The sequence below is a fragment of the Chenopodium album genome, chromosome 2, assembly GCF_948465745.1.
Source record: "Chenopodium album chromosome 2, dcCheAlbu1.1, whole genome shotgun sequence".
NCBI lineage: Eukaryota > Viridiplantae > Streptophyta > Magnoliopsida > Caryophyllales > Amaranthaceae > Chenopodium > Chenopodium album.
Window position 1 is genome coordinate 57,179,265 of NC_137835.1, and position 13,039 is coordinate 57,192,303.

Genomic DNA, 13,039 nt, shown 5'->3' on the forward strand with positions numbered 1-13,039 from the left:
GATATTATCTAAGGAAAACTTTATGAAGGAACTTTTCAATAGTTACACCGCTATTAAATTTGGAATACATAATGGTAAAATAACATGTTAATATCTCAATAATATATTGTGAAAGTATTAAAAAGTTGAACAACAAAATAAATCAATACCTTTTTACTTGAAGTCTCATTGTGATCAGTTTCTTTCTCGTACTCAACTTCTTCATCCTCATTAGGTAGATAATCACCATCTTTGTCAAGAGAAGCAGTACACTTTTGTTTACTTTTCTTAACTTTTGAGCTATCTACTAAGCTCGTCAAAGAAGCGGCAATGCGCTTTATGCCCAACGTCTTCATTCTCATTTTGTTAACTTCAATTGTCTTGAGTCTTTGTAGATCGTACTCATTTTGAGCTATGTAATCTTGCTTTAAAAAGGTTTTTCCTCCTGATCTTAACATTTTGGAGCTAAAAAGGAAAAAATCTTAAAAATCAAAGTTCTGATAAACTACTATAAGTATGTGCATAAATCAAATCATTACAATAGATTAAAACTTTGTAGAATTCTAAATTAAAGCAAAAAGTATTTAAATTATTGGCCGGAATAATTTGTCAAGTTGACAAAAACAACATAAAGTTATATGTATATGTATTTGATTAATATGCCCTTGTAACAAAAGCTAGTTACTTAAAATTTCTTAAGTCAAAACTTGCAACAGTTTGGTCTAGTTCCTTTCATTAAGATAAAGACATCATATAACATTATGAAATTCGTGAGTGTGATCACTTTTTTACTCACATGAGACATTGTTATATGTTGTTTATTCTAATCTCTCTTTTTTTCCTCACAAAACTCAGTAATCTACACACATTTGCACAAAAATCAACCAATAAACACATTTCAATTCAGCTTAAATAGTGGTATACATTAATCAAAACATCCTTTACAGTATACTGGTAGACAATAAACATCAAAGTTGTTACATTTTTGCATCAAAATGCAAGTCCACATTCAAAAAAATAACTCAATTTAAAAATTATGAATAATAACCCTAAATTCGCAGTTCAGTCTAAAAATTATGAATACCTTTAAATTAAAATAAAAATTAAAAATAACCAGCAGAAATTACTTGTATTGACGAAGCAAACAAATTTATTACCTTGGATGCTGATATGTACTCCAACAAATCAAATTCGGCTGATTCCAATCGCTATTTACTTCGTTAGGTTTCTCTCCGAGATTGAGTAGTATAATTGTTTTAATTTAACTTTTGAGATTTCTTAGTATAATTATAGAAGGAAAAATTGATAAAGTAAGATAAACATGGTATTATTTACCCCATATTTCAAAATTGGTGAAAATTTTAGGACGGAATAATAGATGAAAACAATAAAATTCCCTCTCAATTTTTGGGGCTAATTTAGATCCGAAAATTTCCCTATTTAGGATCATGATTCCGCCAAGATAACCAATATTTTCATTTTCTTTCATTTTTTTTTCTAAATTTTTGAAATTGAAGATAAGTTAGGAAGATTTGGTGGGTTGTTTAGTTCTTTTTGGGAGAAATACTGGCGAAAGATACGAGGCCTTTGTTTAGGTGGTGGGGTTTTTTTTGTTGTTGTTGTTGTTGTTGTTGTTGTTGTTGTTGTTGTTTGCTTTCCTTCGTTTGTTGAGTTGTTGTAGGGAATGGGAAAAGATTGAAGTCTATTGAGTATAATATATATGTATATACAACATTAGCTACAACCAAAAATTACTACATTCATGTTATAATATCAATGTAGCTTCCTTTAAAAAAAATATTACGTAATCAATATAGCTTAGTTTGACTAGTTTGACTTTTATTGAACTATATATACTTAATTTGACTAAATGATTTTATCAACACATAAAAAATGTATGTTGTTGTGGTTAAGCATTGGCGCATAACACCTATATTTTTAAGAAACATATATGATGGTAAAATGCACCACAACAGCATAATAGGTGATAAGTATTTTAGGAGAAAATAATCAACAATAAAGGATGACAAAAAGTATTACTATATGTATAATAGTACACAAAAAGTACTATTAAAGGTCTTTTTTTTTCAGCTTATTTTTAGTTCAGTTCAGTTCCTAATTTCCTTCTTTAATAAAATATTCAGTTCAGTTCAATCTAGTTCAGCCGAACTCAGTAAATCAGAACAAGCTCTAAGACAACTTATACTTTAATGACACATTATACATGCATATTAATAAAAAAAAATATACTACTGTAAAAAACATCTAATGAAAAAAAAATATAAACCCCATAATGCCCTCATATATTCATGCTTAACATATACTTCCTCTATTCTTTTTTACTTGACCTGTTTCTTTTATCATGCTTGCTAATGCAAACATTTAACGATCAATAACTTTAATTCTCCAAAAGTAAAAATTACATAAGTTATATATATTATGATAATACTTATTGAGACGAATTCAAAAAGATCTCACAAGCATATGTTTTTCCTTACATACTATTCACAAAAGACAGTCAAAGGAGGGGTGGTGAATAGTGTAAAAGTCAAAGCAGGTCAAGTAAAAAAGAACGGAGGAAGTAGGTGTTATACGCCTATATGCACTTTGTTGCTATGTAAAATACTTTTGGATTAGTCTTATGTATATTATCATAATATAAGCTTTTTATACGTATTAGAAAAATATACCAATACTTCTTAGGGCATGTTCACTTTAGCCTAATTTCAGTTTAGTTCAGGATAGTTTTGCATCATAGGGTTACTTTGTTTGTGATACAAGGGTTACTCGATCAACGTTATAAGAGTTACTTGGTCAGTGTAAGGGGTTATTCGGTCAACGTTACAGGGGGTTACTTAGTCAGTGTTATAGGAGTCACCTAGTCAGTGTTATAAGGGCTAATTTGTCCTTTTATAAGCGACCAGTTGAGTGGCCAGCCGCACACAAGATGCGATGACTTTTAATCTCAACCAATTGCATATATTATGTTAAATTTTTCTAAAATTACTTTAAATTAGATGAGAAATAAATTTTAACAACTACAATAAAAAAAAAATAAGTACCAATTATTACACCGATCTAGGCGTGATTTTGTCATGAATTTAGATAACTAAAATCCCAATAAAAAGAGAGAAACAAACAAAAATATTTACTTTATGTTTCAAAAAAAAGAGAAAGAAACAAGAGCATCCCTTGATTCCCTCCTACTGCCTTATTACATGCCTTACAACATTAATAAAAAAAAATAAATATAAAAAAAAAAAGTAGAAAAGAAACTAAGAACCCCAACCACAGTGCTAAGGCGGTAAGGCCTTGTATATTCCGCCATTATTTTCCCAAAAATCAAAACACCCCACCAAAGTTTCTTTATCTAAATTTTGGTAAATTAACCTTTGTCTAACTTTCTTTATCAAAGTTTCCTTTTATACTATCACCATAAGCAATCACAAAAGTCAAATTTGTAGGAATAATACTACTCAATTTCTGGAACGAAACAGAGGAACAAGACGAAGAAAAAAGCTTGGATTTAGCCAAATTTGATTTTTTTTTGGAGTACGTCTCACTGTTGAAGGTAATTTAATTTGATTTGTTTACTTTATCAATAGAAATAATTTTTTTAATATAGTGTTTCTGAATTTAGGGTTCCTGTTCTTTAGTTTATTGTCATAATTTTATATTGAAATTTGATGGTGGAAGTGAAATTGAATGTTAAAATTATCAATTTTTCATGAATTTCATCCTATTATATAATGTATTAATCGCCATAAAAGGCACTTAACCAAATTTTGTTGGCTTTGGGTAAAACGATTGTAAGGAACTAAATTTTGTTGATTAATCGCCATAAAAGGCAATTAATCAAACTATAATGTATTAATCGCCATAAAAGGCAATTAATCAAATACGTGTGCAAACTGCTTCATGATATTTTCAGTATCTTTATATGCCAATTTGACAAACTAATGCAATAATTAAAGTATTGTTGACACATTAACTAATATAATCAACCAAGTACTTTTTTTAATCCCTTGTAAATTTCTATTTGCTTAATTTTGTGTTGTTAATTCGTAGCTATGTTACAACATCTTTTAATGTAATCAACTTGTTTATACATTTTAATATGTATAGGAAATCATGGTGTCAAAGAATCGTGAGTGGATGCAATACAAAAAAAAAACGATCCTAGGTACAAGATTGGTGTAAAAGAGTTTTTAGAATTTGCTTTTTCAGAAAAAAATGTCAAAGTTGTAGCACCTTGCCCATGTGTCAAATGCAATAATGAAAGGAGAAAATGTAGAGACGAAATAGAGTTAGATTTGCTTAAATTTGGGATTGTTAAGAGTTATACACGTTGGTTGCGACATGGAGAAAGGGTTAACGATTCAACAGTTCATGATAATGTTATAATTGATGAGTCAAATGAATACCCATTGAATGAGCATGATGTCATGTCTGATATGCTACATGATGCCTTTGGATTTCAATTTGAAAATGTTCTTGGGGACGAGACAGTTGGTGTGAATGAATGCAAAGATCCTCCAGAAGCAACAAAAAACTTTTACAAAATTATGGGTGATCTTAAGTTAGAGTTGTATCCTGGCTGTAAGCAATTCTCAAAACTGTCTTTCTTACTTAAGTTATTCCACATAAAATTCTTAGGTGGAATAAGTGATAAAAGCTTGTCTATGATTCTTGATCTATTTAAAGAAGCATTGCCGGAAGGTAACACTCTGCCAGAATCTTTTTATGATGCTCAAAAGATGATAAAGAGCCTATCTCTTGAGTCCATCAAAATTGATGCATGTCCCAATAATTGTATGCTGTATTGGAAGGATCATGTGAATGCAGACGAGTGTGTTAAGTGCCATGCTTCTAGATGGAAAATTGATTAACGTAATAATGGATCTTCCACCTCACAATGTAAGCCTCGAAGGACTCCTAGCAAGACAATGCGTTATTTTCCCTTAATTCCCCGGCTTCAAAGAATGTATATGTCATCCAAAACTGCAGCAAGTATGAGATGGCATAGTGATGAACGTGTTGATGATGGTTTAATGAGACATCCAGCAGACTCTAAAGCATGGAAATTTTTTGATAAAAAATATCCTTCATTTGCCTTTGAACCTCGTAATGTCCGCCTTGGGTTAGCAAGTGATGGGTTTAGCCCCTTTAGAAATGGTCATATTCCTCATAGTACATAGCCCGTAGTTCTTATACCATATAATTTACCGCCGTGGCTTTGTATGAAACAACATTCTTTCATTCTTTCAATGCTTATACCAGGTCCTAAGGGGCCGAAAGATAAGATTGATGTTTACTTGCAACCTTTAATAGAGGAGCTAAAATTACTTTGGGAAGTTGGTGTTGAAACATATGATGCTTCAAAGAAAGAGAACTTTAAAATGCATGCATCTTTGTTATGGACAATAAGTGATTATCCAGCCTATGGTGATTTATCCGGTTGGAGAACTGGAGGAGCTGTTGGTTGTCCCTCTTGTAATAGTGATACTTGTTCTGAGTGGTTACCAAATGGAAATAAACATTGTTATATGTGTCATCGTAGATTTTTACCTTTAGATCATAAATGGAGGTATGATGGAAGAGCCTTTGATGGGAAACAAGAGCTAAGACCTGCACCCAAACCATTGTCCGGTGAGGAATTGATACAACAAATTGATGCTGAACAAGCTGAGTGTAATAAGAAAAAGAGAAGGCATGATAAGAAAAAGAAAAAACAAACAAAATTATGGCGAAAGAAGAGCATTTTCTTTGAATTGCCATATTGCAGAAGGTTATCTTTTAGAGGAATGCTTGACATTTTGTTCAAGATATATGGAGGATATAGAGACAAGATTTAATAAACAAGATAGAATTTATGATGATCGTGAAATCTTTTCAGCTGATATCCTACCTATATTTGAGACAAGAGGTAGAGCATTTGGGAAGGAATGTCCTTGTTTACTTACTACAAAGGAATGGGAAGAAATTCACTTTTATGTGTTGAATAATTGTGACGAAGTCCAACCATTTATTGAGTAAGTCTTATATATTTTAGCAAGTATAAAGATTATTTTTGATAGAAAAAATATATATAACTTTGGTAATTATCTATCACAGTGAGTACACTCGCAATGCTACAAGTAACAAGAGAATGATTTCGTCTCATAAAAAAGATTTCATAAAATGGTTTAGAGATCAAGTAAGTGTTTATTTATTTCTTAATTTTTTTTCCTATTTTGAAAATATGTATGTGTTACCACTTTTTTAGTTCTATGGTTATGGATCTATCATCGAACCAACAAATAGCCTATACTTAGCATTCTAATCAAACAATATAGATCTGATAAGATATTTGTAACTATCAAGGAATTAATATATCCTCTTCTGGTGGGAGACTATTCTAGTTGTTGAAAAATAGCCTTAATTTTTTTTGTTATGGCATATATGTCTGCACATTCATGGCATTCATGATCATGACAGGGGGTTCCCATACTTGACATGGGGTTCCCATACTGATAGGTTTAAGAGTCTTATGTTCCTAGTATTTTTACCAATTTTTTAGTATGTCATTTGCCTCTCTGTTTTAGTGCTAATGAGACACTTTTTAAATTGACATCAAATTTAGCTGCCAAACCCATATGAATAATGTTTTATGTACAAGCCTTTAGAATATAACTTTATCCTTATGTACAATGTCATAGGTTCACAAATCTGATGACAATCCACTAGCCACTGTATTAAGCTTCGTTACTTACTAGGTACTATAAGTGCTAGTGCATACATGATAAGGATTTATCCATGGGGTTTGTGTTAAGACCATGTTCAACTGTAATAGACTGAATGTTTAGAAGGCATTATGTTAGGTTTGGGTTTAATCCTACTAGATTAATATTTTCATTAGAAAGACCAACAATACTCATAATTTGATACTACGTACCTATAATTAGATTAATATTGTCAGACAAGATGAATAAATAATATACTTGAAATCAAGTAATCAAACTTCATGACTTTAAGTTTAACTAACTCGTCTATTATCTCAAGCAGCCATGTTAGTTTCAAGTTAGTGATTTTAACTTTTAAGTGATTCATCTATTTTAGAACCCCATCAGCCCCTTATTAGTTGTGCTGTGCTATATTACCAATCTTGTATTTCTTGATCTCTTTCATAATGGAATTACCCAAGTCCTTAAGTTGCCAAATTTTTAATTATAATGATTATTAAATAGTAAACAATGATGTTTGGTTTATATAAAGTTTCATGCAAACATAGAAATTAAATTGTTATGATGTTTTGGTTTAATATTTTTTTTACGGCTTTATATGATAATCTTCTATGTTTACATATATTTATCTATTTTATAGGTGACAATTTTGTCAAAGGAAAACCATCCAAGTGCTACTACTAACTTAAGAGCATTAGCACAAGGTCCGGATCGTGCAGTGATATCTTTAAATGGCTACATGACTAATGGATTTATGTTTCGTACCAAGGATAGTGAAAGGACAAGAGAAACACAAAATAGTGGGATTTTTGTGAATGGAGAAAGTGGATCAACAACCCTTAATTATTACGGCCTCTTACAAGAAATCATAGAAGTTCAATATATAGGAGGAAATCGTGTCACTTTGTTTAAGTGTGACTGGTGGGATGTGCACACTCATGGTCGAGGGATCAATACTGACTGCTTTGACTTCATAAGTGTTAATACATCAAAGTTGTTAGCTAATGATCCATACATTTTAGCTACACAGGCTCGTCAAGTATTTTATGTGAATGATGTTTTAAAGCCTAATTGGAAGGTTATAGTTGAGACCACACCAAGAAACTCATATGATGTCCCAAAGCTCAATGATCATGACGAAACTAATCATATGGATACTATGTATCAATGACCCTTTTTGTTATTATTTTCTGTTTTTGTTGTTAACAATTTTTTTTATCTCGTTCTTTTTTAAAAAAAAAAAAATTAATTTAATAATAAGTAATGTTGTTGTTTAATCTATAGATTCCTACTTTACACAATGATTATTTTTATTTTTTTATTTTATATATATATATATATATCATCATGATTCGATTTATTCACATACATTTTTTTTTTAGCTTTGATTTCTAATATTTATTTTACAGGTATTTATGTTTTTTTTTGTTCTAATATGACAGGTACATCTAAAGAATGATAATATAACTGCAAATGATTATGGACAACAAAACTCAAGACAGTTGAAGATCATACGTTGGACATTAACCACTTTGATGACTATTGATCAAGCTTAGTAGAGAATGTAAAGCCACTAGCTTAGTGTGCATAAGCTATTTTAAAGGTCCCAACCGTGGCCCACTAGTCTACATAAGAAGTATTTGATATTTAATTACTTATTTATACTCTAATGATCTAATTAGTGGCCTAGTGGGTTACATGATCCACTATAAAAATAATAATAAAAATAATAATAAAAAAAAAAGAAAAGAAAAGAAAAAGTAGCTTAATTTAGGAATAAGCCAAGGGATGCAGAAATATTGTTGTACTTACTTTTGATCAAATGGTCCAAGTCTTTATCGTCCTTATTACAAACTAGGCCAGGATGCCTCTTATTATAGATGAAAAAAAAATAGCCAACAAAATTAAGCCATATATATGCTCGTAGTCTACGTCATTATAGTATCGTATAATATAGTATGAAATTATGATACTATTATCCATAATTCACGAGTAATCCGTCAATGTCTGTTGTTGTTTACATGGATCAATGCCTCCCCCATCACCAACCTGCATGAACTAAAACACTTATAATTAGATCAACTACAATTCTACAATTACAAACAAAATATATGTATAAGTAATATGATGTACTTCCTTTGCCCCTTTGAAACAATTGTCCAATAAAATTTTTTTTGACATCCGAAAAGAACACATCTTAACCTACTCATAACTTTAAAGGCTCCAATTGTAAAAGTCTCGCACAAGAAAAATACACTTGATCATTTCCCTTTTGATGCATCACTATACGTAATACAGATACAATTTCTAGTATTTTAAGAGGCAACAAAAAAGTTTTAGAGGCAACCACAATTTCTCGAATGCTAAAAAGAACATTTAGAGGCAACACAAAATTCATTATTCCTAAAAAGAAGTTTTAGAGACAACCACATTCTCACTAATGCTAAAAATGAACTTTTAGAGACAATTTGTAATCCACTAATGCTAAAACTAACTTTTAGAGGCAACAATAATTTCATTGATGCTAAAATGAACTTTTAGGGGCATTCTATAAACCATTAATGCTAAAAATAACATTTAGAGACAAACAAATTTTAATTGATGCAAAATATATCTTTTAGAGACTATAAAAAATTATTTGCCTCAAAGTTTTGTCTCTATAGATAAATTTTCTTGTAGTGTCATTGAGTTGAAGAAGTCTCTTCATATTAAGCTCTTTGATCGCCCAAAAGGCTTTGTACTCTAATTCTACGGGAAGATGACATGCCTTACCATAAACCAATCTATAAGGTGAAGTACCAATCGGTGTCTTAAATGTTGTTCGGTATGCCCAAAGTGTGTCATCAAGCTTCATGCTCCAATCTTTCCTTGACTTGGCTACTACCTTTTCTAGGATCGCCTTGATTTCTCTATTAGAAACCTCAACTTGACCACTAGTTTGAGGGTGGTAGCTAAGCCCTGTTCTATGATATACGCCATACTTCTTGAGGAGGTTATCCAATTGTTTTTCATGGAAGTGGGTACCCCCATCACTAATAATAGCTCGTGGAACACCAAACCTGGGAAATATGATCTTCTTAAAGAGCTTGATGACTACCTTAGAATCATTTGTTGGTGAAGCTATGGCTTCTACCCACTTGGACACATAATCGACGGCTACAAGTATGTAACAATTCCCATTGGAAGATGGGAACGGCCCCATATAATCGATACCCCAAACATCAAATATTTCAACTTCGAGAATTCCAGTTTGGGGCATCTCATGCCTCCGCGAAATGTTGCCAGTCCTCTGGCAAGAGTCACAAGCCTGCACAAAAGTGTTAGCATCTTTAAACATAGTAGGCCAAAAGAAGCCTGACTCATTAATCTTAGCCACCGTTTTAGTGGGGCCATGATGTCCACCATATGGTGAAGTATGACAACTGGAAAGGACGCCGTGAACCTCCCATTCGGGAACACACCAGCGAAATAATCCATCTGCACACTCACGAAACAAAAAAGGGTCATCCCAAAAATAATGTTTAACATCATAAAGGAATTTCTTTTTCTGTTGGTAGGACAAGTCAGGAGGTAGAGTACCACCCACTAAATAATTAGCAAGATCAGCATACCAAGGGTGATGCTCTACAACTGCATACAGGTTGTCATTAGGGAAAGAATCATCTATAGGTAAAGAATCCTTACCCTCATCATACCTGATACGTGACAAGTGGTCTGCCACTACGTTCTCTGCTCCCTTTTTATCTTTTATTTCTATGTTGAAATCTTGGAGCAAGAGAACCCACCGGAGTAGCCTTGGCTTTGATTCTGCCTTGGCTATCAAGTATTTCAGTGCTGCATGATCAGTAAAAACAATAACTTTAGAACCAACTAGATATGATCTAAATTTTTCTAAAGCATAAATAACAGCAAGAAACTCCTTTTCTGTGGTGGCATAGTTGACTTGGGCTTCATCTAAGGTTTTTCTAGCATAATAAATAGCATGCAAAACCTTGTCCTTCCTCTGTCCGAGCACAGCTCCTAGTCCAAAGTCACTTGCATCACACATGATCTCGAAAGGAAGGTTCCAATCGGGAGCACATATGATCGGTGCCGATATCAAAGCCTGCTTAATCCTGTTAAAAGCCTCAAGACACTCGTCAGTAAAAATAAATGGGGCATCCTTGAGCAAAAGTTGTGTCAGTGGTTTAGCAATTTTAGAAAAATCTTTGATAAAGCGGCGATAAAACCCCGCATGACCCAAGAAGCTTCTAACTCCCTTAACATTGACTGGGGGAGGTAATTGCTCAATCACTGATATTTTAGCCTTGTCTACTTGTATGCCCTTATCATATATAATATGGCCAAGTACTACTCCCTCTGTCACCATAAAGTGACATTTCTCCCAATTGAGTACTAAGTTGCACTCTTCACATCTTTTCAAAATTTTAGCGAGATTAATTAGACATGAATCAAATGAAGAACCATATACTCTAAAATCGTCCATAAAGACCTCCATAATAGACTCTATAAAATCAGAAAAAATGCTCATCATGCAACGTTGAAAGGTAGCAGGTGCATTACATAAACCAAAGGGCATTCTACGATATGCAAAAGTGCCATAAGGGCATGTAGAGGTAGTCTTTTCCTGATCTTCAGGGTGAATCGGAATTTGGAAAAATCCCGAATACCCGTCCAAATAGCAAAAGAATTTGTGGTTGGCTAACCTCTCAAGCATTTGATCAATAAAGGGAAGAGGGAAGTGATCCTTTTTAGTGGCGATATTTAATCTACGGTAGTCTATGCACATACGCCACCCTGTTACAGTTCTAGTGGGAATTAATTCATTTTTCTCATTAGTTATCACAGTCATCCCACCCTTCTTCGGTACTACCTGCACAGGACTTACCCACTTGGAGTCAGAAGTAGGATAGATGATACCTGCATCAAGTAATTTCATCACCTCTTTCTTGACTACCTCCTGCATGTTGGGATTTAATCTTCGTTGGGGTTGAATGCAGGGCTTGTAATTTTCCTCTAGATGAATCCTGTGCATGCAATAATCAGGGCTAATACCCTTGAGATCATCAATACTGTACCCTATAGCCTTCTTATGGGTTTTGAGGACCCCTAGAAGTTGGGAAGATTGTAGGTCAGTGAGTGCAGTACTGATGATCACGGGGTGTAGTTCCTATTCATCTAGAAAAACATATTTCAAATGAGAAGGGAGAGGTTTTAGCTCAGGTTTCTTGACCTCTGCAGGTTTTGATTCCTGAACTAAATTTACTACCTTCATTGTCTCCTTGGGGCTTAACTCTTCTAAGGAAAGAGCCTTTTCAATATCCTGTATCTCATTACCCCAAATGCTTGCATTGTCGCTAGATAAATTCCTGCGGAGAACTTCCTCTAAGGGATCCTTCGCAAGAACCTGTGGCAAGCTATCAACACAAATATCGTCCATTATATCAATTGTATCAATATAGCAACAATTTTCCTCTAACATAGGCCCTTTCAAAACCTTCCCTAAATTAAAGGTAACATTATCGTCACCTACAGAAAGGGTTAGTTTACCATTTTTCACATCAATAATAGCTCCTGCAGTGTGGAGGAAAGGCCTACCTAATATAATGGGTATTTGTGTATCCTCTGCCATATCTAAAACAACATAATCAACCGGAATAAAAAATTTACCAACTCTGACAGGGACGTCCTCTAAAATACCTAAGGGATATTTTACCGAACGATCTGCCATTTGTAAAGTTATATTAGTAATTTTTAATTCTCCCATATTTAATTTAGCGCAGATAGATGATGGCATGACACTGACACTAGCACCCAAATCACATAAAGCTTTATCAATAAAAACATTCCCAATGTGACAAGGGATAGAAAAACTACCGGGATCCTTTAATTTAGGAGGGGATTTATTTTGCAAATAAGCGCTACACTCCTCTGTGAAAGCTACAGTTTCTACTTCATTAAAGGCCCTTTTCCTAGTCAGAATGTCTTTCATGAATTTAGCATAAGCAAGTACTTGAGTGATTAAATCAGTGAAAGGAACTGTTACCTGCAGGTTTTTCACGACCTCTAAAAACTTACCGAATTGTTTATCAAGCTTACTCTTCAGTTGTCGATTAGGGAATGGAAGCTTGATAACTGGGCTCTGCACATCTCCTCCCTTATCCTGCAATTTACCCTGCACAGAAACATTAGTAGGGTTAGTATCTATTTGTAGCCCTGCAGGGCTAGCAGGATTACCGTTTGGTATAGAGGAATCCAGATCAGGAACTGATCCATCTTCCTTTGGCATAGGAGGTCCATCATAATGTGAACCACTCCTTAGAGTGATTGCATTAGCA

At 33.2% G+C, this 13,039-nt stretch overlaps 1 protein-coding gene across 1 annotated transcript; it reads left to right on the plus strand.

Moving 5' to 3' along the window:
* The first annotated feature begins 4,961 nt into the window (after positions 1 to 4,961).
* Positions 4,962 to 7,872, plus strand: LOC145573101 (uncharacterized). Its single transcript, XM_081631776.1, has 5 exons — positions 4,962 to 5,169; positions 5,260 to 5,689; positions 5,805 to 6,011; positions 6,094 to 6,175; positions 7,342 to 7,872. Exons 1-5 carry the CDS (start codon positions 4,962 to 4,964, stop codon positions 7,870 to 7,872), a joined length of 1,458 nt encoding a protein of 485 aa, XP_081487902.1.
* The last annotated feature ends 5,167 nt before the right edge of the window (positions 7,873 to 13,039 follow it).